This window comes from Peromyscus leucopus, chromosome 9, assembly GCF_004664715.2.
Source record: "Peromyscus leucopus breed LL Stock chromosome 9, UCI_PerLeu_2.1, whole genome shotgun sequence".
Lineage (NCBI taxonomy): Eukaryota > Metazoa > Chordata > Mammalia > Rodentia > Cricetidae > Peromyscus > Peromyscus leucopus.
Genome location: NC_051070.1, coordinates 110,268,559 through 110,290,260, shown reverse-complemented (window position 1 = coordinate 110,290,260; position 21,702 = coordinate 110,268,559). Strand labels below are relative to the sequence as shown.

The 21,702-nt window shown below is 48.3% G+C and overlaps 1 protein-coding gene and 1 long non-coding RNA gene across 16 annotated transcripts in view; one reads left to right on the top strand and one right to left on the bottom strand.

The window, feature by feature from the left end:
• Positions 1-19,899, bottom strand: part of Cacna1d (calcium voltage-gated channel subunit alpha1 D) — a 304,291-nt gene extending 284,392 nt beyond the window's left edge. For 4 of the 15 annotated variants that reach the window (XM_037208762.1, XM_028860854.2, XM_028860847.2 and 1 more), the window contains exons 1-3: positions 19,278-19,808; positions 17,057-17,366; positions 13,338-13,443 (exon numbers count right to left, since the gene is read on the bottom strand). In XM_037208762.1, the coding sequence (XP_037064657.1) occupies positions 13,338-13,443; positions 17,057-17,366; positions 19,278-19,344 (483 nt within the window). In that variant the 5' untranslated portion in view covers positions 19,345-19,808. Of the gene's footprint in view, positions 1-13,337; positions 13,444-17,056; positions 17,367-19,277 lie in introns of all 15 variants that reach the window. The other 11 variants (XM_028860844.2, XM_028860851.1, XM_037208760.1 and 8 more) reach the window with 4 other exon arrangements.
• On the top strand, positions 13,910-14,981 carry LOC119088557. The gene is made up of 2 exons (XR_005092225.1): positions 13,910-13,992; positions 14,828-14,981. It is a non-coding gene; the product is annotated as an uncharacterized LOC119088557 (long non-coding RNA).
• Positions 19,900-21,702: the final 1,803 nt, after the last annotated feature.

Below are 21,702 nucleotides of genomic sequence, written 5' to 3'. Positions count from 1 at the left end.
AAAAGTGAGATCCCAATCTACACCTGAGTTCTCTCAAAGTCCCTACTGTCCCAAGAAGGGAGGGAATTAGCTCAGGGCAGACTTTGAAGGCCTGGGAAAGGGAGGCTCGATATGCAAGAAACTTAACGTGACAGACAGCATTTACCATTTCACATGAAAGCGCCTTTAATTCTCTCAACGGCAAAGTGTCTCTATTATCACTCCTCTGTCACAGGTGAGGTCAGGGGCCATGGGGAAGACTAGACACCTGGGCTCTCAGAAGCCCCGCCTCTGGCAAGACACATCGTCCATGTATAAGCCTGGCCTGAATGACATGACATGCAGTAGGAAAACGCCATGATGCCAGGAAAACAACATGGCAGAAAGAGCAGGTAATACCTCTGCCTCATCTACAGAATGTGAGAAATCCTTACGAGACCCCAGGAAAGTGAGACCAGGCACGATGATGCAAGCCCCAAGGTGGCTGACACACACATTAGCATCATTATTTCAGCTCCAGGAATCGCAGAACAACCCAGCCGAGCTCCGCTGACATCTGCTTTGCACTTTGCCACTGCCCTCCTTCCATTTCTGAGCAATGTGTCAATCAAAAGTTCACAAGGGGCCCCCACCTGGGCTAAACATAGGACAAGAGACCACTGATCCCACAGAGTCCAGCTCAACTGACGGAGTAATACATAAAGACTTCATGGGCGAGGTTTGAGTGTCCAATTGCTACAGACACAGAGGATTCAATCTTCCCCGCTACAGTTAAATGAGAGCTTGACTACTGAAAGAGCAGCTGTGGTCCAGGCTCTGCCCACCTAGCACCAGCAGGCTGGATGCCCAATTCAATTCTTCACCAGGTGTAACCAGTATCCTCTCTAACAAACAAGCTGACTTAAGCTACCCAGTGAGACAGATGGATGGACCAGCCTGGTGGAAGCTGCAGCTGCAGGATGGCCTTGGAAAGCAGACCCCACTATGGCAAAGGGTCCCAGAAACTTCCAGTGTGGCTGCAAGGACCCTGCTGCCCCTTCACTGGGAGTTCTGAAAAGAAGACAGCCAGGCCTCCTGAGCCTCAGTTTCTTTGTCTATAAACCTGGCTCACAACAGTTGTTTTTCCTGGAACCAGACCTGGGATAACCTAGCAGCACCATTGCCTCTTTCACAGGAAAGAAAAGGCAGCTTGCTCCTGTCACGGCTGTGAAAGGCAAGGCTGGAGACTGAACCCAGCCATGACTCTGGCACCCACCAGACTTCTTTGGGGCCAGCTCCGGCCATCCTCCCAATACTCAGCAAAACTCAACTGAAATTACACAAGTCAACACTTTTCCAAAGGGTTAAGAATGAAATAAAATCTGCTTGATGCCCAAAGTTTAACCCTTCTAACTATTCTCACTTTAACTTGCTGATTGAGAGGGTCCTCTGAGGGCTACCAGGCTGTGGAAACCTTCGCTCTGATTCCCTCAACCTCAAGCACAGTTCCTGCCCCAAGCCTGGCAATGCCCTCTAGAAGGGATTGGAGGTGGGTTGTGAAGTTGATCAGGAATGTGCAGCCTAGCCAGGGAGACCCGCAGTCATCCTCTGCAATCCTCCATCCTCAGCTCCCTGGTCCTGGCCTCACCTTCTCTGCTCGGTGTGCAGGTACCATCAGCCTGCAAGCCTCCCCTCAGGGCCTGGACTGAAGTCAGAAGCCCCAGCGTAAATCTGGACCCGGCCCATCAGCAGAGTGACCTCCTATAATCACCTGAAGCCCTCACCCCTTGTTTCCTCGTCTGCAAAATGAAAGTCTTAACTGGCTCACTGGCAGATGCGTGGTCAGGACAACAAAGAACCAAAGATTGTATGTATATGGAGAGGAAGCCCACACAGCTCAGTCAACGCTAGCCTGGTAACCAAGGCCATTGCTACTGCACCTCTAGTTACAGTCAAGAAAACAGAGAGAGCTGCAGGACACAAGACTGCAAAGACCTTCTGCATCTAGAAACCAGTTCTGCTGATTCTCTCTAGTACTGAAACAGCCACAGGCCTGTGCCCGACCGACGGCTTTCTATCAAACTCTTAAGGGAGTCTCTGGCCAAATGATTCTGGCATTTCGTACACAGGACAGTAACGGTGTCTTAGGAAACCAGACAGGAGAGAAAGGAGTGAGCAAAATGACTGTCTGGCAGACACACAGAGAAAAAAAAATGACGTTATTAAAAGTTGACTCAATCCCCAGCTTACTTTAACGAGACAATCTTTTGTCACCACTGCCCCTGGAATTCTCAAACCCTGGCCCTCAGTGATGTCAACGTGTTCCTGGAGTGAGCACAGAGAACAGACTACCGAGCTCAGGATTCAGCTGGATTCCCTTCACTGGGTGACAATGGTCAAGTCACGCCGCTGAGCCTGAAACAGGAGTGACTCAATTCATCTAGAGGAAAGTCTCTGGGATCCTGATGGAATCTGTGGTTCATTCTTGAGGCAAATCAACCCCAGAGCATCCTGCCTGCTATTGCCCCAGCTGGCTGTAATGCGGCCAACCGGCTTAATTCACTGAGCCAGCCCATCACTCCAAAGCTTTCTATGCCCTCAACAGTATCTTATCACCCTGTTAGCCTTCCAGAAAAAAAGATTTAAGAGTCATGTCTCTCTTACCAAATGCTTGCCAGTTCTCTACATTCTAATTTGTGATTTTAAATGTCTTTACTTCACTCCCACCTGGTTAAAAACTCTGAAATGAGCCATAGGTAGATTCACCATTAATTTATATTTCAACAGTTCAGAGTCTGTGTAAACACAGAATGGTTCCCTTGTACATCATCATGAAAGGAGGGCTAAGGGCCTGCTCCTGATATAAAAAGGCAGCATCTTGCCATTTACCCACTTAAGATGTTTTTGTACAATTTAAAAGCAGCCTTTTCAACACAAACAGTGCTTCATTATGTCTCATTGTTATCTATTGACTGACGAACATGCAAGAATGTCAGCTCCCAACAATGCTGGCCACTTTCTAAGATTAAAATAATAAAACCACATCTCTTGGAAAATGTTTTTTGGAGGAGGTGGGGCGGAGACTCTTTGCATGAATCCATACTACCCCTTGTTTTCGGGCTTGCAGCAGGTTCGCACAACGAGCAAATGCACTTAATGGACTAGATTTTACACATAATAAATGCTCAGAAGCATGAATGACTAAGTGATAGCCGTGCTAAACTATTCATTCTAATGGCCCCAGTCTCCATCCTCTTTTATGTAATCAAAGGATCACTTTAGAATTTGGAAACACTTTCATTCATACGACAGTCAAATGTTGTGCCCTAACCCTTCAGACAGATGGACTGCAGAGCCGGTCTGTCTGTGTGCACAGCACTTGTGACTCTGAGAACAGCACCGCACAGACACGGCTCACTCTGCCCAGTACCGCACTGTACTGTACAAGGACCCCTGCTGCAGACTCCTCTTTGAGCTCTGTGAACGTGTGGGGCTGCTTCCCTTTGTGGAGAGGATAAAAAGCTGTGCCGGTCTGAGCAGGCTCTCTCTTGCTGCCAGTGCTGGAAACTCTCATGGTCAGCAGAGAGCCCAGGTGCTAGTAACCCATGCACCCGAAGCGCCTGGCAGCTCTGTGTTTCACCTCCCCACTACATCCGTTTTGGGGTCCATAAGATGATTCAGTGGGTAAAGGCACTTACCATGCAAGCCTGGCGACCTGAATTCACACAGAACCCAAAGAAGAACATCAACTCCACAGAATGGTCCTCTCACCTCCACATACAAGCACTGTGGTGTGGACACATCATGTGCATGTATACACACACACACACACACACACACACACACACACACACACACACAATAATAAGTGTAAAATTCCATTTTACTTTATTTTCCAATTTTTTAAAATTTATGTATTGTTTTCTCTGCATATGTGCTATGCACACATTTGTGCCTGGTAACCATGGAAGCCAGAAGAAAGTGCTGAATCCCCTGGGACTGGAGTTTAGACAATTATGAGTGGCCATGTAGGAGCTAGGACTCGAACTCAGGTCCCCTGGAAGAGCAGCCGGCACTCTTTAACCACTGAGCCATCTCTCCAGCCCCTGAAAACTCCATTTTCCAATATCCTCCAGTGCCTTCTGGAGTAGAAGGGTCATTAAACCCTACATTAATTCCATAAAACAGAACATGTTTACTATGTATAAAAAAATTAAGTTGCTAATATACAAGGAGCAGGAAAAAACAAGAATTATCATGTAATTTTTTTTTCTTCCTCAGCTAAGAGGGACTGGAATACAGCATCTATCTCAAACTAAAGTGTAGCAAACACATGCAAACTAAGACCCAGTTCTGGGGCCAGCAAGATAGTTCCATGGTTAAAGGCGCTTGCTGCCCAAGTCTGGTGACTTGGAGTCAACCCCCGGGAACCCACATGAAGGTGGGAGAAAATAAGTGACTCCACAGAGCTGTCCTCTGACTCCACACATCACATGGCACAGACACCACACATGTCATGTACACACACACTAATCTTAAAAACTCTTTTTTTTATTACTTATTTTCTTAATACCCACAAAGAACACAGCATCCGGAAGTACTACAGCACCCAAAGCTTCTGAAGAATCAATTCTGGCCAATGGTTTTATCTAAGTCAATGGTTCAAAAGAGAGTCTAGTATCTAGAGATTTGGGTCACAGACCTTCTCCCCAGATGCTCCAGGATGCCCCCAACCTAAAGAGGCCATACCGGGCCCCAGGAGTCTTTTCTCTAGCCTGGGATGCAGAGCAAATAGTCACTCACCAAAGTGAGGTGACTGCTGGCATCAAAGAGGTGTACTCTGGGAGTAAGACGACGTCGGAGGAGACGGTATTGAAGCCACACACTCATATACCTGCAACTCACATACCCTGGAATTCAGAGCACGGGATTCCAAGGACTAAGCCAGAGAGATGTCTGCCGGTACGCACAAAGAGGCTCACAGGAGGATGTTCGACAGGGTGCCGCTTAAAATAGCAAACTCTTGGAATTAATGTTAAATGCTCATCAGAAAGGAAACAATTAACTAAACTGAGGTCCGTTCACGCATGGAATATTCACAACAGCTAATATGCTGCCGGATCTCTGCATACAGATGTGGCTAGATCCATAGGGCATGTAGCATAATACACGTACCGTGTTCCCATTTCTGTGAAATTTAAAATACACACCAAACTGTGTGTGTGTGTTTCAAAAGCCACAGATTATACAATATATAATATATACATTATACATAACATATATTTTATATGTATTATATAATATATAATCCAAAGGCTTGCACTAGACTAATTATAGCAATTACAAAAAGCTGTGTGGATAAAAGGAGACATTACTTTGAATTATTTTAATTATTTAAAAGAATGTATTCTTGTATCATTTGTATAAATTTTAAATGATGATATATAGTAAGAACTCAAAATATTAGAAACTAATATGGCTACCCTCTCATCTCATATTACAGGTTTTCTCTGATGAAAAGGTAGCAACATGGCAAACCGTACCCAAAAGGGCTGTGGGATATGGGGCCAACACAAGTGGAACTGTAGGTCCCAGTAAATATTCATATTCTCTCAGCCGTGTGTGTGTGTGTGTGTGTGTGTGTGTGTGTGTGTGTGTGTGTGTACGCATACGTGTACAAGTGTGAGTAGAGGCCAGATGTCGACATTAGATATTGTCCTCGACTGCACTCACTTCTGCTTTTGAGACAGGGTCTCTTATTGAACATGGAACTTGCTAGTCTGGCTGCTGGCCGGCAAACCCCAGGGACACCCCACCCCCCCCATCTCTGCTTCCCTAGTTCTGGAATCACAGATACACACCAGCACACTCAGGTTGTTTTTCAATGTAGGTGAAGACCAAACTCAGACTCTCGTGGCTGCTTGGCAGGACTTTACAGACCAAGCCACTTTACATGCCCTTCCTCCTTGACTTCCTTTCTTAGAAGAGTCCTCACAGCCCTGTAAATACTCTGAGGTCTTGTGCTAGACATCCCCACAGCACTGAGACAGGGTGGGCTCTCTAGATCTGACTGTCCATGGCGAGAGGAAAGAGAAGTGAACCTCTCCCTCAGCGCGCTGTATTCCCACCCCTCCTTCCAAGCTCGATTCCCACAGGGCCCACTGCCCTACAGACCAAGCACTCTCACACTGTACAAGCCTTCCCTCCCCTAGTCAGCCCCACAACTCCCTCGAGGCTGACCTTCCTGTTCGCTCATTCAGCAATGTCAACAGATGTTCTGGAATTCTAAAATTACCACTCACCTGGCAGGGAAGAAGAAGAAGAAGAAACACAGAAAGGATCTGGGGAGATGGCTCAGTTGCCACACAAGCATAAGGACCTGAGTTTGAATCTCTAGGACCCATGTAAAAGCCAGGCATGATGGCACACATCTGGAATCCCAATGAAGGGGAGGTGGAGACAGGCAGATTCCCTAGAGTTCACTGGCTGGTCAGCCAGGCCAAATCAGTGAGCTGGGTTCAGTGAAAGACCCTGTCTCAAAAAATATGGTTCTCCAACAATTGAGAAGACGCCCAACAGAGACCTGTACCTATACAGCACGTGTGCGCGCGCGCGCGCGCGCACACACACACACACACACACGCACGCACGCACGCACGCACGCACGTGCGCACACACACACATACAAATTAGCAAGAATTATTTTGTTGTCCAGGCACTTGTGAGGTTGAGACAGGAGAGTTTTAAGTTTAAAGCCAGCCTAAACTACATAACATGCCTGTCTCCAAAAAACAAAAGGAAAACAACTACTGTGAGGTTCTGAAAAAAGCTTTTTTTCTTCCACTCTGAGCAGTGTCTGGGAGCTTTCTCCATCCTTGTGAAATGAATAAGGCTTCACCCTTCAAGGCCTCTATCAAATAACACCTCCCCCGGGCAACTGCTTCACACACACACACACACACACACACACACACACACACACACACACACATACACACTCAGACTTACACACACTCACACACAAACACACTCACATACGTACATACACACAGCAGGGTAGTTGTGAGACTGACTGATTTCCTCAAGCAGTTCCTCTTTCATCCCCATCTTTAGCTGTTCTCACAATTTATTTCCCAGCTTTATTTGCCCAACAAAACATCCTTACTGCCCGCAAGAACCTCAACCTGGAGCAAAAATAAAATAAAATAAAATAAAACAAAACACCTGAATGGGAAGGGCAACACACCCTCTGCCATTTTCCTGACTCCACCACATGAACAGAGCAGGGCTTGAAGGGCACCTTGCAACTTCTAATGGGCTTCTAAAGGCCCTCCTGGGTGGCCTTCGAGCCCCTCCTGGTCTGGACACTGTACCGACAGTTCTGCCCACAGTGCACACACCCAGTCAGCAGCAGGACAGCAGTCTCCGTTACCTGAGCCACTCTTCAGGACCCTTCTCTGATGAGGAGCTGCTGGAGTCTACTCAGGGGGCCTCCCTCAATCACCAGGATTTAACAAGACACATGTGTCCTCACCACCGGGCAAGCTGTTCCCTCTACATCAGGTACTTGTCACATTTCGGGGGGAAAAAAAATTAAAAATTAGACCAATCCCCGGGGAGGTGGGCCTGCCCACCAACCTACCCCAAGGGTCTCTGCGTCCTCCTGGTCATTTTCAACATAGCAAGCCTGAGCAGAGATTAAGAAAGGAATGCACATCCTACACAGATCCCTCCCCACCCGACCTGACTGACCCAGCCCAGGAGAAGGATGAGGCAGCCTGTGAGGAAGGTCTACAGGAATCAGTAAGACTCTGGCCTCAGATGCCCCCGGGAGGTAGAATGACGGAACCCTTCAGCCGTCTCTAACTTCCCCCCTTTCCAGCTCCATCCGAGGCAGTTTCACTCCCCGAACTTTTCAGCTCAGCCAAGTTACTGATCTGCAACTGGGTGTGGCTCTGTGGTAGAGCACTCATCTCGCCATGCTTGAGACTGTGCGTTCAATCCCCAAGCACCACAAAGCAGAAACAACTACAGGCGCACAGATCACACTTTGTCTTTCAGCTAAGCCCACGGAGCACAACCCAAAGGGTTCTGACTGACACTCTAATACACCCAAATGTCCCCCCTTTGAGGCAGTCTTAGGAGATCTCCTGTCTGATGCAACAGCGAGAGTTGCTTCTTAAAAAACAAAGACGCCCAGTGAATGGAGACACTGCTGGAATTTTCCTTGAGGAGCTCTAACAGTGGGGCTCTGGCTCTTTAAGGCTGGATGCTATTCCTGCAAACCCACCAGTGTTCAGCTGAAGTCAGGTCTGCTCAACAGATCAAGCTGGACCATCGGTCCTCATCAAAACAAAGGAGACACTGGGAGAGATGAGAGGCACTTCACAGCCTGTTGATGGGACCAGTTTCGGGTGACGTCTTATCGGTCCATCTACTCTGGTCATTTTGTGGCCCTCCCTCCACCAAAGCTCACATGAAAAGTGACAACCCTCCAAGAAGAAATCATTCACATGCAGCCTGTGTACACCACTGGACACAGAAGCCAACTCTGGGCGGGATTCAGAAAGTACCCTGGAGCACTGCCTTCCACCGTTCTCCCCTGGTTCAAACGTGGAAGGTTGAATTTGCCACAAAACACAGACAGTCCTGAAATCACAGATGAACTCTGACAGGTGTTTCCTGCAATCTCATTAATACCGGACAAGAAGTCAGCACCACATTAATCATTAGCCAATTGTTGAAAATTAACTAATGATCTATAAGGACAGTCGTGGAGTCGTTACTCATTGATTTACTCATTCGACATGCATTTCCTGGTGCGCCTACTATGTGCCAGGAGCAGACCTACCTCCACAAAGCTACATCCCTGAACCAGACTCCATTTGCAGCCTCTATGGACTCCCACTACAGCTTCTATTCAATTCTATTAACTAGTCAACCGAATGGCAAGCTGCATACCCCCAAAGCCCTGCACACAAAGTGCTTCCCATCACAGCTACTGAACAGAGTAGACGGTGGGCAACGGCTATAAATAGGAAAGTATGCCATGCTAGGCAGAGTCCAGTGAGGAAGCAAGTACGTACTTGGGCAGAGAGGGCAGGAGGCAGAGAATGCGCAAGGAAGGGTCAGAGAAGGCCGAGCAGAGGAGGAAGCCCTTGAGTTGTCCTGGAAGAACAGCTACAAGCTAGGCATGCTGCACTACATAGGAAGTTCAACCCGAGTGGAAACAACAAAGATCTACGTGGGTATCAGTTCTGCATTCACGGAGCCCACAGCCCGGCTCCGTGACTTCTGGTGCTATATTACACCTCACTCTACTCTGCAAACCACATGACCGTGCAGCTATAGTGAGCCTGTCCGACTAACGCTATCCACAAGACTGGGGGGGGGGATCACAGTGCCTCATCCCACAGCATCCCTGGCCACTGTGGTACCCAGTCCCAATGACAAGTATCTGCACCCCAGAACAGCTTCTTGGAGGGGCCTCTGTCTGCTACTTGGAGCCATGGAATCGGAGCTGCAAATGTGTAAGAGCCCTGTCTCTGATTTCATCTCAGAGAGCTCCTAAAGGGACCCAAGAAAATCCTCAATGTGACTCAGAGAAAGGACGGGGCACTTCAGGAAGGCACTGTTCCCGAGACACCCATTCACTTGGCAGTCCCAAACGTTGACTTACTGAACATCTACTATGTACCACGGTACCAGGCATGGGTCAGGGAGCTGCCAAGAGGCTCACTAAAGACAAATCGCTAAGTACCACGAGAGAAAGGCTCAGCTAAGATTGTTCGAGTCTTCAGATCTGGGTCAGAAAAGATGTCGTACAGGAACCTATGCTTGAGATGATTAAGCAGCTACATGGAGTCATCTCAGGGGAGGAAAACAGTACAAGAAAAAGACAGGAAGTGGACAAGCAGAAGAGAGGTGCCCTTGGGGGCTTGGGGTGAGCAAATGGAGGGGGCGCAGCTGAGGAGCAGAGAATGGACCGACAAAGGCCAGGTGGCCCCAAGCCATAGTGCTTGGCCTCTCCTCGATGGGCAATGGGAGCCACAGAAGCCTCGGGGTAACTCCAGAACACCATCTGATAGTTTGGGGGATGAAGAGGAAGAGGATGATGGCAGGAATTTTACAAAGGTAAAACACCAACCCCGTAAAAATACATACATGTGAGCGAGATGAAGATGAAGAGACGGGCAAACTTTTGTTCAGCTTAAAAACTTATTTCATGAGACCTGGTCTGAGGGAGACCCTCTGCTAAGCAGCGAGGCACGGAAGCTGAGTCATGGAGAAGCCAGGCCCTCCCAAGGTGCCAGGCCACACAGCTAGGGTGCTCTGCCTGGGTAGGTGGGGGTTCCCCTTCCAGACAACCGGAGTATGGCAGAGAAGTGAGAGGCAGCCTGTGGGAAACTGAAATCTGGAGCATGAGTGAAGTCAAGTGTGTCCACCCCGGGGAAACGGACCTTGCGATCATCCCCACTCCGACACCTGACACAGAAGAGCTTCTCTCCTTGATGCCAGCAAGAAGAAAAAGGAAATGATACACACTTTACGTGGAACGGAGGAAGTACTGCTACCTACTGGGAGGGGTATTACTGTGGGAACCCAGTGAGCCGCACGGTTTCCATGGCTTCAGCCTCCACTCAGCAAGTCCACCAATGAAAGCTGCATAGAGACTTGCGGTTCATGCTTTGAAAAAATAACAACAGTAACACTCTAACCCTGGGAAAACTTGTTGCCACCAAGGTAGTCTCCAAGTCCCCAACGCTGGGTGTGTTTACACACAACACAGACTGGACCCCAGGGGGATGGTCACATTTCTTAACTCGCGAAAGTATGCATTTGGTTCATGTGAACTAGGCAGACACATCAGCCATCAGCTAGCCCTGTATCTCAGTCCAAGGACTTGTCCCGCATACTCTCACCGAAGGCAAAGAAAACGGCCAGAGCCCGCCCCACCCAGCCTTGCAGCCCATGTCGGCCTCTGCCCTTCGCTTGGTCACTCACATTAAATGAAAGGTATTTACTACCGATGAAAAAGGAGCTTTGCTCAGCTGCCTCTAAACCCATCCCAAAAATAGAGCAATCGCTTCGGTCCAAATCGGGTCAAACGTACAAAAAAATAAAAAAAAATTTAAAAACCTGACTCCCTGGTGGGAGGACAGACAGGGGACCTTGCTCAGAGTCGGGGAGAAATCCACCAAGATCCTCCCTTCCCACAGTGGGAAAGGCAGTGTTTCAAGTCAGACAGTGTATAAACTCATCTGACCACGTGACGTCCACGTGAAGGCAAGACATGGAGGGACTTGAATGCCCGGAGTCTGGGGATGTTCAGTGAAGAAATCAAAGGGATATATAGCTGGCCAGCTAACACACGACCTACCTCCGGTCAGAACAAGTTTAGTACTTCAGAACTACCTAGAAAGAACCCACTAGGAAGGGCAACAGGGGGAGAGGGGAGCTTTAGCTCTTTCCCTCCTACTGCATTTGCTCACTTCCTAGCTGAGACGTCCAAATGGACTGGCACTTCTCTTAGTGTCCTGAATTTCCTCAGGAGGAAGCAAATCTGAATATTAATTGGCTTACGCATTCAGCTACATTAATTATTCCACTGATCTAAATTAATCTGCCATTCTGAAAGGTATTTATTTTCTAAGTTTGTTTAATCATTTCTCTTGAGCTACAGAAGGCAACAAACTGGGTCACCATTCACGTCGTTAAATTTGGTAACCAGGCTGACACCATCTGTGGCCTAGACTACGATGACCCATTCCCATGGATGGAGGCTTTCTGCCACTTCCACTTTCCCTTTTCAAAATGATAATCAGAAGTCTACAACTGAACCAAAGGCCATTTAAAATCTCCGAAGTCTCACAGGTAATCTCTTACAGAAGAGGTAGGTAAGTAGGTGTGTGTGTGTGTGTGTGTGTGTGTGTGTGTGTGTGTGTGTGTGTGTGTGTTTTCATTCTTATTAGGCCATAGTTTTCAGGAGTAACAGCCAAAATTTTTAATTCTTTAGAAAGCAAACTGCCAAAACCCAAAATACAAACAGACATCATGTTATACCTGAAATATACACCACATTTAAAATGTCATAAGAAATCTTGAACATAAACCATAAAAGCCAAATTCATAAAAACATAGCTTCCCCTCAGGCTGCCAGCCAAGCTCTGCCTGACCAGGGAAAGCCTAGTGCATAGAGCGTTCTTTGCCCGGTTAAAATGCTTCCACACCACAATCCAAAGCAAATGGAACCATCTAAAAGAGGAGCTGGGCTTCCTGCTACCCAGAATTCCCTCCTTCGTCTACCATTCTACATGGATTCTGATTGTGAAGAATTAGCCCTTGCCAAAAAAAAAAAAAAAAAAAAAAAAAAAAAAAAAACTGAAATGGCTTCTGCATCAGAGAAGAAAGACAACAGAACGTCACAGGTTTTTAAATAATCCTAGTGGTCTTAGCCAGTCTCCTTAACTGCCAGGTGGGTGAATGGTAATGTAGAAAGGTCTGAGATGTGTCCCTGCATATGCCCAGTGGGCAGCTGAGTGGGACAAGATCCAAATTTCAACCCAGTGTTCTTCAGTGCCTTTCTTTTTAAAAACTCTATCAACTTTTCCCAAAAGGAAGTTCCATGAAATACTAGTTCCATGATATCAAAGTCTTCTGCCAAAAAAAAAAAAAGCTTAAAGAATGCATAACCAATTACTTTCAGTGACTAGCTGAGTTAAACAAAGTGAAATCTGCTTTTTAACTGCACAACTTCCCAGAGTTTTTTTCTCAGCTCATGTACACAATAAATTTTTAAGAGGGCAATAAAGTATATGGAAACATCCTGGAGCATTTAACCACGACTCGTTCTAAAATCTACTTGGAGTATTTTTGTAGGCCATGGGGTATAAACTCCACTTTCATACTTATTCAGTTCTCAAATTGTATTCTATATAATTAGGTTTGTTGTATTCTACATCTATAAAAATTAATAGTTTACATGCAAAATCCATAATAATTCTTATCTACCAGGAAAATTAACCACAGTATCCACTACTCAAAAACAACACTGGAATTTTTAAAAGCTAATGTTATGTACCAAAAGCCTGTGCAGAGAGAAAAGTTATTTTAGAACCCTTCTACAAATTTCTTCCATAAAAGTTCCATCTCTATTTATATAAGACTCATGACTTTGAACACTTTCATTCAGCAGAAACCTAAGAATTCAGGTCAAACCTAAAAACCTGTAACAACAACACAGCCCCACTGTTAGAAAGCTTTGGAAAAGACAGCGTACATAACTGTAAACTACACCATGCACAAAGCTGGCGGCCAGCTTAGGTACGAGGCAGGGGGTAACTGTATACCATCACAGGAAGGAATTCTAAGTCACTTACCAAGTTATGATTTGTTGAATTAGAATCATCTTCAGGGAATGGGATGTAAATAGCTAAGGCCACACAATTGGCAAAAATAGCCAATAATATAAATATGTCAAATGGTCTGAAAGTTTTTGTTAAGGAATATAGGCATTATGCAAACATCGGACATCCCTCTTATCACATTCCCAATCATTCACACTTGAATTGCTTTTAAAATGAAAACCACCCACCCATCACCCACCACCCATCCCTTTACCCACAGACACGTCGTTTTGTGACTACTGAGTTTTCAATAGAAATGACTTTCTCTGTCCCTCACAGTAGGTTGTCCTATCCTGTGACTTCCCCTCAGCCTTTTCGTCTACTGCAAGGATCATGTCACACTGGTTCTTTTGGTGCACATTGTGTATTAAAACCTGGAAGTAAAGAGCTGTTAGCTGGGTCACTGGGTAAAGCGGGTCTCTGCTTTCTGTGCTTTGGAAAGTGGCAAGGATCTTGCTACATCACCTGTTATAGACACACAAAGGTAAGCATTATGACACTGACCTCTCCCACAGATCCTTGCCCCTGGGCTACAGCCATATTCTCAGAGGCTATTCCTGGCTGTGTCCGTCTGAACTCCTGATGGGGACTGATCCAGGCAGTCACTGGGACTATCTCCATCCTCTCTGTGAGCCTGGGTGACACGTCCCAGTCCCTCAGATGCTGTGATAATCAGGCTGCCAGCTCTCTCCTCTGCCTTCTCTACCAGAGTAATCAATAACTGTAACTGTTTCAGGTTAGAGCTAGGCTCTGCTCACTTCATAATGTGCTGTTTCTGTGTTCAATTTATAAACAAATTAAATTTAAAAGCCACCAGAAATCAGCACCAGACACTTTTAAAATAGGCTCTAACGATTTAAAATCTCGGAGGGCTGTCTGGAAGAGTCACTCTGAGATGAGCCTTTAACAGACACTTGCTTAAACATTCTGTTAGTAGGAGACATTGTCAACACTGGCAACCCAAATCTTGACATCTGGCCAACAGCTGTTTCCTGGCCCTTTTCAAACAGCAGGTTTGTTGAGCACCGACCTAATATGCAAACTCCTGGGCTTGAATTTCAACAGTGCTCATGTATAATAACCGTTTCCCCTCAAGAGGCAAGGCAGCAGTCTTACTAAATCCCTCCAGGTGCTAAAGATTCAGGGATAGGAACAGTCTCCTGTTGATGGCCTTCTGGGAACCCCCAAAGTGACGCAAGAAACAAATGCCCCTTGCCTGTCTGCAGACAGATAGCTTCGGGGTCTATACGCCTCACCCCTTTGAAGAGCTTGGATAACTCACTGGAGTAAGGACAGGAATAGCATTATCCTCTTACTAACTTTGATGGGTTTATTTTTAAGCCAGTTAGCTTTAATCATATTGATTTCTCAACTCCGTTATAAAATCTTTTACCCAGGGATCTGACTTTAGGAAGACTTCAGAATTCTCTTTTCATTTTTATATTTTTTTTTTCTCTTTGCAGGTCCCCTCTGGCACTTTAAGTCAACAGCCCTGAAGCCGTTCCCTATAAAGACACACGGACCGAATCCTTACAAGTACTTCCCCTCCCCCACCGTCTTGCTGCCTCTCCTAATTCTCACCTAAAATGATAAACCCACAAATCTGAGAACTGCCAACACTGTTCGGGAAGGTAAACGCAAGCCTCTGGGGTGGTTCTTGGCAGTGTTCTAGTTTCAGTCAAAAGTAGAGGATATCTTCCCACTACAAGAAACAGGTGGGTCTGAGTGGGCAGCTTCTTGCCCCCCACCCACCCTCTTGCCAGCCTAGAACCACAAACTGTCTTCTCCCAGGGCTCACTGGGCCTGACTGAGCTGCTGAAGAGAGACATCTATAAGCTGTTCCCTAAAAGGGAAGGGGTCACTTACCATCTACCTGTTATAGAAACTGCCCCGTTGTACACAGACATCCCGAACGGGCAATCATGTCTCCTAAGCCCTGTATACACACTTGCATCAGGCAGCTCAAGAAAGAGCTAGTGGTGAGACCCAGGAATTCATTCTGACATGTAAACTGCGGTGTACAAACTCCTGAGCACAAAGGGAAACAGTACCTCATTCCACCGGCAAGGAATGACTCTGCTCAGAGGTCTTCAGACGCCCCATACCAACCTCAGAAGGAGGATGTGTTTCCAGCGAGTTCACGCCACCTCTCAATTCCAGCGAGACCACCTAAGCACATCCCTAACTTAGCAGCCCCCTCTTGGCCTATCTGAGTGTTCTGTCCTCAGACTAGAGAATTTAAAGAGAAAATGCACACCCACAGCCCCAAGTATGTGAGAGACGCCATAACTCATTCTAGAGGAGAGACATCTGTGCTAAAAGAAAAAGCACGTGAAAACCTTCATATTCTGCCCTGGCATTCAGCTGCTCTCTCCAAAACCTTTCTAGACAGTTGCTTCATTTTAACTCCTGTCCATGAGCAGACAAAATAAACGAGCTAAGACAGGGATCATGCAGACAGCTGCCTCAGTGGGAACCTAGATTTTTAGAGGTCTTCAGCAATCTTACAACATGGCCTCTCCCTCCCCTGAGCCTACTGAGGAAAGCTCCACGCACACACCTCTGCCTGCTGCCAGGAAATACTCAGAGGGCCTATCGGCCCCAAACACCCTTCTGGGGAAAAGGGAATGCTTTATTTTACCCAGCCCAGAGAAGCACTATGATTAATTAGAAAGCATGTGCTCAAGAGAAGGAGTCAGCCAACCTTTCCAAGGTGGTGGGGCCCGGCCCCCAGATCTGGAGAAGGGAATAAGCAGGTAGAAGCAACGTTGTTTTCTAAGATCTGGGGCATGGTAACAAAAGTTCAGTTTTCAAAATACAGAGACCTCAGAAATGTGACTTCAGTCCAGTCTAAGGATACAGCTGGAGATACACACACACACACACACACACACACACACACACACACACAGCACCTGCCAGTTCCTCCCTGAGAGCTGATTGTCACTCACAGTTCTGGAAGGAAGCAACACTCACCAGGCTCCCCTGCATAGCTTCTGAGCACTCATGGCTGTACGGCTTTTTTTTCTCCCTTTGAGTTTATCAAAAGGAAATTCCAGGAAGTCATGGCATTGATCAGCCCATAATAATAAGCAGTAATAATATCAAAGGTAATCCCTCCCTAGGAAGCAAATGTTCATGTTTACAGCTACCTGCACCCTTAGAATCACCAAATAGCAGAGCCAGAAGCAACCATAGCATTCACTGTAGGTGCAAAGGCAAAGTCTAGTCATCGGAACCAGAAGATTCCACTAAAGGTCACTTCCAGTACAGACTGAAAATAGTCCCAATCTTTTTTTTTTTTTTGAATCAGCATTCTTCATACAAGCTAAATGAATATAACTGCCCCCACAAAACATAACAGCTTTAAAACAGCTCTCTGGTATCCTAAAACCAAAGGTCACTTTCATATTTTAACTCCCTACCACTTTGAAGTTGCAGTCTTCACTCCCTTCCCCCAGCCACACACACACACACACACACACACACACAGATGTCAAGGCTAAATATACCCATGGAGCCACCCTCCACAAGCTAAGATAGGAAGCTGTAGCCCGTGAGACCCCTTGCCTACAGCTTCTATTGCTCACATTCCAGAACGCTAAAGAAGCTGTACTAAGTGTCAGTGCAGACAGCAAATCCTTTGGAAGCACAGATGGTAAGTGAGAAGACTTCCCACGAAAAAAGGATACTTCCATTCCACTATACTAATGCAGGCTCTTCGGATGGGGTTATTGAGCGATAAACAGAAAAGGGCGCGGGCAGGCCGGCTGTTGGACGAGTTACCCTGTTTTTTGCTCTTGGCGTATTGCTGACGTTTTCTTTGGGAGAGGGATCCTACAGGTGGCGGTGCAGAGGTGCTCATGGTCTGGGCGGCCTTGGCCTGTCTAGCAGCATCGATTGCAGCTTGCCAAGACAGGACCGTTTGCTTGGAGCTGTTCTGCTGAGAAGTTGGTCCTTCACCAGAAATAGGGAGTCTGGTGCCTCTTGCATAGTTTGCCTCTGAGGAGAAGATGAAAAGAGATTTTTTAAAATGAAAATAAAAGACCTCAATCCATATTATCTTTAAAAAAGCAAAGGTGTTGCCCATCAATAATAAAAGGAATCGTTCTTGTGTTTCCATCTGAACCTCGTGTCCTATTTTTCACAAGCGGTGGGGTTTGGTCAGGCAATACAAGAAAAGTGCAGAGCTCTGCTCTGAATGTCCATCATGCAGGATCATCGCTGCACCACACCCAATCACATTTGTGCTCTCCCATACCTGGGTCTTCAAAGAGAATCTTTCAGTACATCTCTCTGAGAAGCTGAGGCTAGTCTCAATTTATCCCATGTCTTCTCTGTCTTTGAAAACACATGGTCTAACAGATATGCACAACTGCCTTTTCTCTGAAATTAATTACTAACACACACACAGCCAATAATTCAATACTCTTAACCATTTTTAAGGTGTTCCTCCAACATCTTTCCACAGCCACAAATGCATTTTTTTTCTACATGAAAAAAAAAAAAGTCTTCACTGGCACCAGGCAATACCAAAAGCCCCATAACAAATATCTAGATTATGCACTAACACTTCCTGCAAATGAAAATTCATGATGCTTGGGACTCATTTCCTCCACAAGCTTCCGAAAACAGAAAAACATCTTTAGGGCTTTTTTGCATTTTAAATTGCAGCAGCAGCAGCAGCAGCAGCCAAGCCAGCATCCAGTCAGCCTGCATCCCTACAACTAAGAGACAGGATGCATTATGCCAGGGAGCCTCAAGGCCTGTTCGAGAATTCTCTCATTGCTTGGAGCTGCTACAGAGTAGCATCCAGGTACACACAAGGCGAAAACCCAAGGGGGCCTCCATGTGTGAAGCTCCCCTCCCTGTGCGTCAGGCCATTCCTCGGAAGGTCTCACAGGTGCCCACACTGGGCCCCCATCGCCTCTGCTAAAGCAGAAGTCAAAGTAAGAGTGGTGGCAGAGAGGTTGGAGGGATAGGCGTTTGCAAAACCAATTATCACTGAGTAAAGCAATCACAGGTCTCCTGCCCGGCAAGCCTGAGACAGAAGCAAAGCAGGCAGGCGGCACACAATCTGAGCTCAGCCACTAGTCTTGCCAAGCTTTGCCTTTGAGAAGCGCTCACCGGGAAAGGCGTCAAGCATACCAGGGTTGGAAGATGCCAACGACCTCCAAAGAGGGAGGCTGGCCAAAAGCCACCCCAACCTCCCTAGACCCAGCCCCGCTGATGTGGAAACTGCACGTGGTGCTGTGGCGGCCGGGCTGAGTTGCAGAGCTCCACAGCGGCAGCGACTCTCTGGGCATTGCTAGGTTACGGACGGACGTGTGCACAGGAGGCGCTGGGAGCGGGAATACACACTCCACCCGACCCTGTTCCCCCATATCCCCAAACCTGGGCTTCTCTCAAGAAACGTGGGACGTGTGCTTTACCATACGACCCAGGGGGTAAAAGTGGAGCAACCCTAGAATTTTCCTGATGCTACTAGGGACCTTCTTCTTGGTTAACCAGGGCCGGGGGAGGAGGGGAAGGAGAGAAGAGGCTGGAAAGGGGGCTCAGGCTGAAGACTAACACCCATCGCTCGGGGGCGATGAACAGGAAAGTTGAGCCCGAGGACAGTGAACCTGAATCCCCTGACTTGCGCCCCTTGGCTGCACAGTACTCCACACACCCAAAGGCCGCCCCCACCCCAACAAATGCAGAATTAACTCTGACATTCAGGGCCTGAAGGGGGAGAACGGAGTAGCTGCCGCGCATCTCCTCTTTCTATGTAGATGACACCAAGCCAGAAGCATCATCTCCAACCCCCTCAACCCACCCAGCGCATGGGAGATGGGGGGGGGGGGCGTTGGGAAGAGGAGGATCATGATAGGATGAGGTTTAGCAGCGGGTACCCGGGCTCTGACTGCTCACCGTTCGCGTGGTCCTCTTGCTGCTGCCGTTGATGCTGCATTTTTTTCATCATCATCATCATCATCATCCACGAACATTTATTGAGCGCCTACTGTGTGCAGGGCACTATGCTCAGCGTTAGGGAGGGGGAGGAACGGGTAAGGGGGTTACGGATAGGTAGGAGCCGCGGTCCCTGCCCTTATTTTCGCTTCAGCAGGGGGTGGGGAAGGACAGAGACAAATAACCAAAAATAAGGATAATTTATAAAAACCGCCTGCCACCCACGCTCCTTCTTTTTTCAAAAATGGAGCAAAATAAACTTTTTGTAAAAAATAAAATCAGATGTATATATTATCTTAATAATATATACATGTAAATTTTTTTTGCTGCAAAGGAGAATTGGCTTGGTCCCCTCCTCTAGCGGAGGGACGCCGCGGTGGTGCCCGGCCGGCCGCCCGGGCCGCTCGGCGCGCCCCCCATGCCGCCCGTCCGCCCGCCGCGGTGCCCGGTGCCCCGCCGCCGCCCGCGCCGCCGCTGGCTCGGGACCGCGGGCAGCCGGAGCTCACATCCGGGGACGGAGGCGCTCGCCCGCCCGCCCGCCCGCCCGCTCCGCGCCCGCCGCGCCGCGCTGCACGCCGGCTTCGCCCTGGCGACGCTGCGCGCCCGCCGCCGTCCCCCGCCCTCCCCCGCGCGCCCGGGCCTCCCACCGGCCGCGCCGCGCCCCAGCTGCCGGCCTGCGGCCCACGCGCCCCCGGGGCTCCACGGCAAGCGACTCGGGCTGCCGCCACCCCCGGCCTGGCGCGGCTGACCGAGGGTTAAGCGCGCTGCAGCCGCCAGCCGCCGGCTTAACCCCCTCGGCGCCGCGCCCCTTCCCGGAGCCAGGCCCGTGGGGCCCCGTGCCTGCTGCTGGGGGCGCGGATGCGCCGCTCCTCTGCAGGGCGTCCCTGGGCGGAGGCTGCTGGGGCTCCTGGGGTCCCCTGGGCGACTTCAGGTGGTCCAGGCTCGCGGCACACCTGGGGAGGCCCCGCCCCCGTCTCCCCCCCCCCTCGGGAACCCAGGTGTCCGCAGGCGATCGCCGCTGCCGCATCAAAGCTCACGGTTCGCTGGCTCTGCCTGGACCAGACAGGCGTCCCCCACCCCCGCTTCCTCCAGTTTGGGGGTGCAGAGGAATGGGGGAGTCCTGCTCTTTAGGGAGCACTGACTGTCCTCGGGGAACTGCCCTCAGCCCTGACTCCCCCTCCTCCGCACCCTCCCTCGCCCTTTGCATACGTGGCGGTGGGCTCCCTCCCTCTCACCACCACCTCCACGTGTGTTTGGAGGCAGGTACAGAGAAGTGACAGCCAAGGTCTTTCAAGCCACTAGTGCCGAGAGCTATACAGTGCAGCTCAAATAGATGACTCGTTTAGGAATGAAGACTTTGTTTTGTACCTTCTCGGCCTCCTGGTTGGAGTGGGGGAGGTCTACAGGGCCCAGCTCCTGTCTAGAGGGGGGAAATACTGTATCTAGTGGATGACTGATATTTTTCATTTAGCTTTGTGCTGGCTGTTGGGAAAAGGCGTCAGCTTTGTTACTTTGCAGGATTCGATTTATTTGCCTTTGTTCGGATCTGCTTGTTCCTACTGAGTTTTAGAACGTTGGAGAACAGTGTCTTTAAAGCAAAAGGCTCAGCGTGAATTAAGAAAATAAATGTTTATGGGAAGGTGCTCCTTGCTCAAAGCCGACACACTGAGCATCTTTGATTGTTGCTGGGGATCCACCTGGGAAGAATGAAGCTGCGGGGTTCTTCCTGAGAGGGGGACTAGTCAGGAAAGATGAAAACAACCGCGCTTGTCTGCTTTTTTACTTTGCTTTTTGGAGAGCAGCAAGGTTGGGAAATAGCCTGTGGCCTGCTTGTAAGAGAAGCTGGCCTGAGCCACCTCACCTGTGACCAATGCTTAGCTGAAATCTAAAAGGATGTAAGATGATTCCCCTCAACTTATCCTTTGAAAGGACAGGTTTGTAAGGAAGCTCGAGTCACTATCAGAATTCCAGGTTTCAAGTTTAGCCTTTGCAGACTTATACCACATGTCATGCTCATACTGGCCCACAGCCCAGTTCCTACATGTGCAGTCTAAGCTGGGTGTCACCACGGTGATCTGTGGCACAGCCCCTTCCTCAAGGACAGCCACCTCGTGAGGAGAGCAGAAGCCCAGCTATAACAAGTGTGAGGAGGCTCTGCAAGGATCCTAGGGAGTCCTTGTAATTGACGACTCTGAGAAGTTTGCTCGGTTCTCTATTAACTGCTTCTTAACTGAGGACAAGGAAGGGGCGGGGCCCAGGACAATGGAGCTATTCTGTGTGTCACCAAAGTGTTGGCCATAGAGCATTATGCAATTGTTAGAATCCATAGTCCTGTGCACCACAAACCTGAACCATAATATAAACTGCAGACTTTAGTTAATAATAG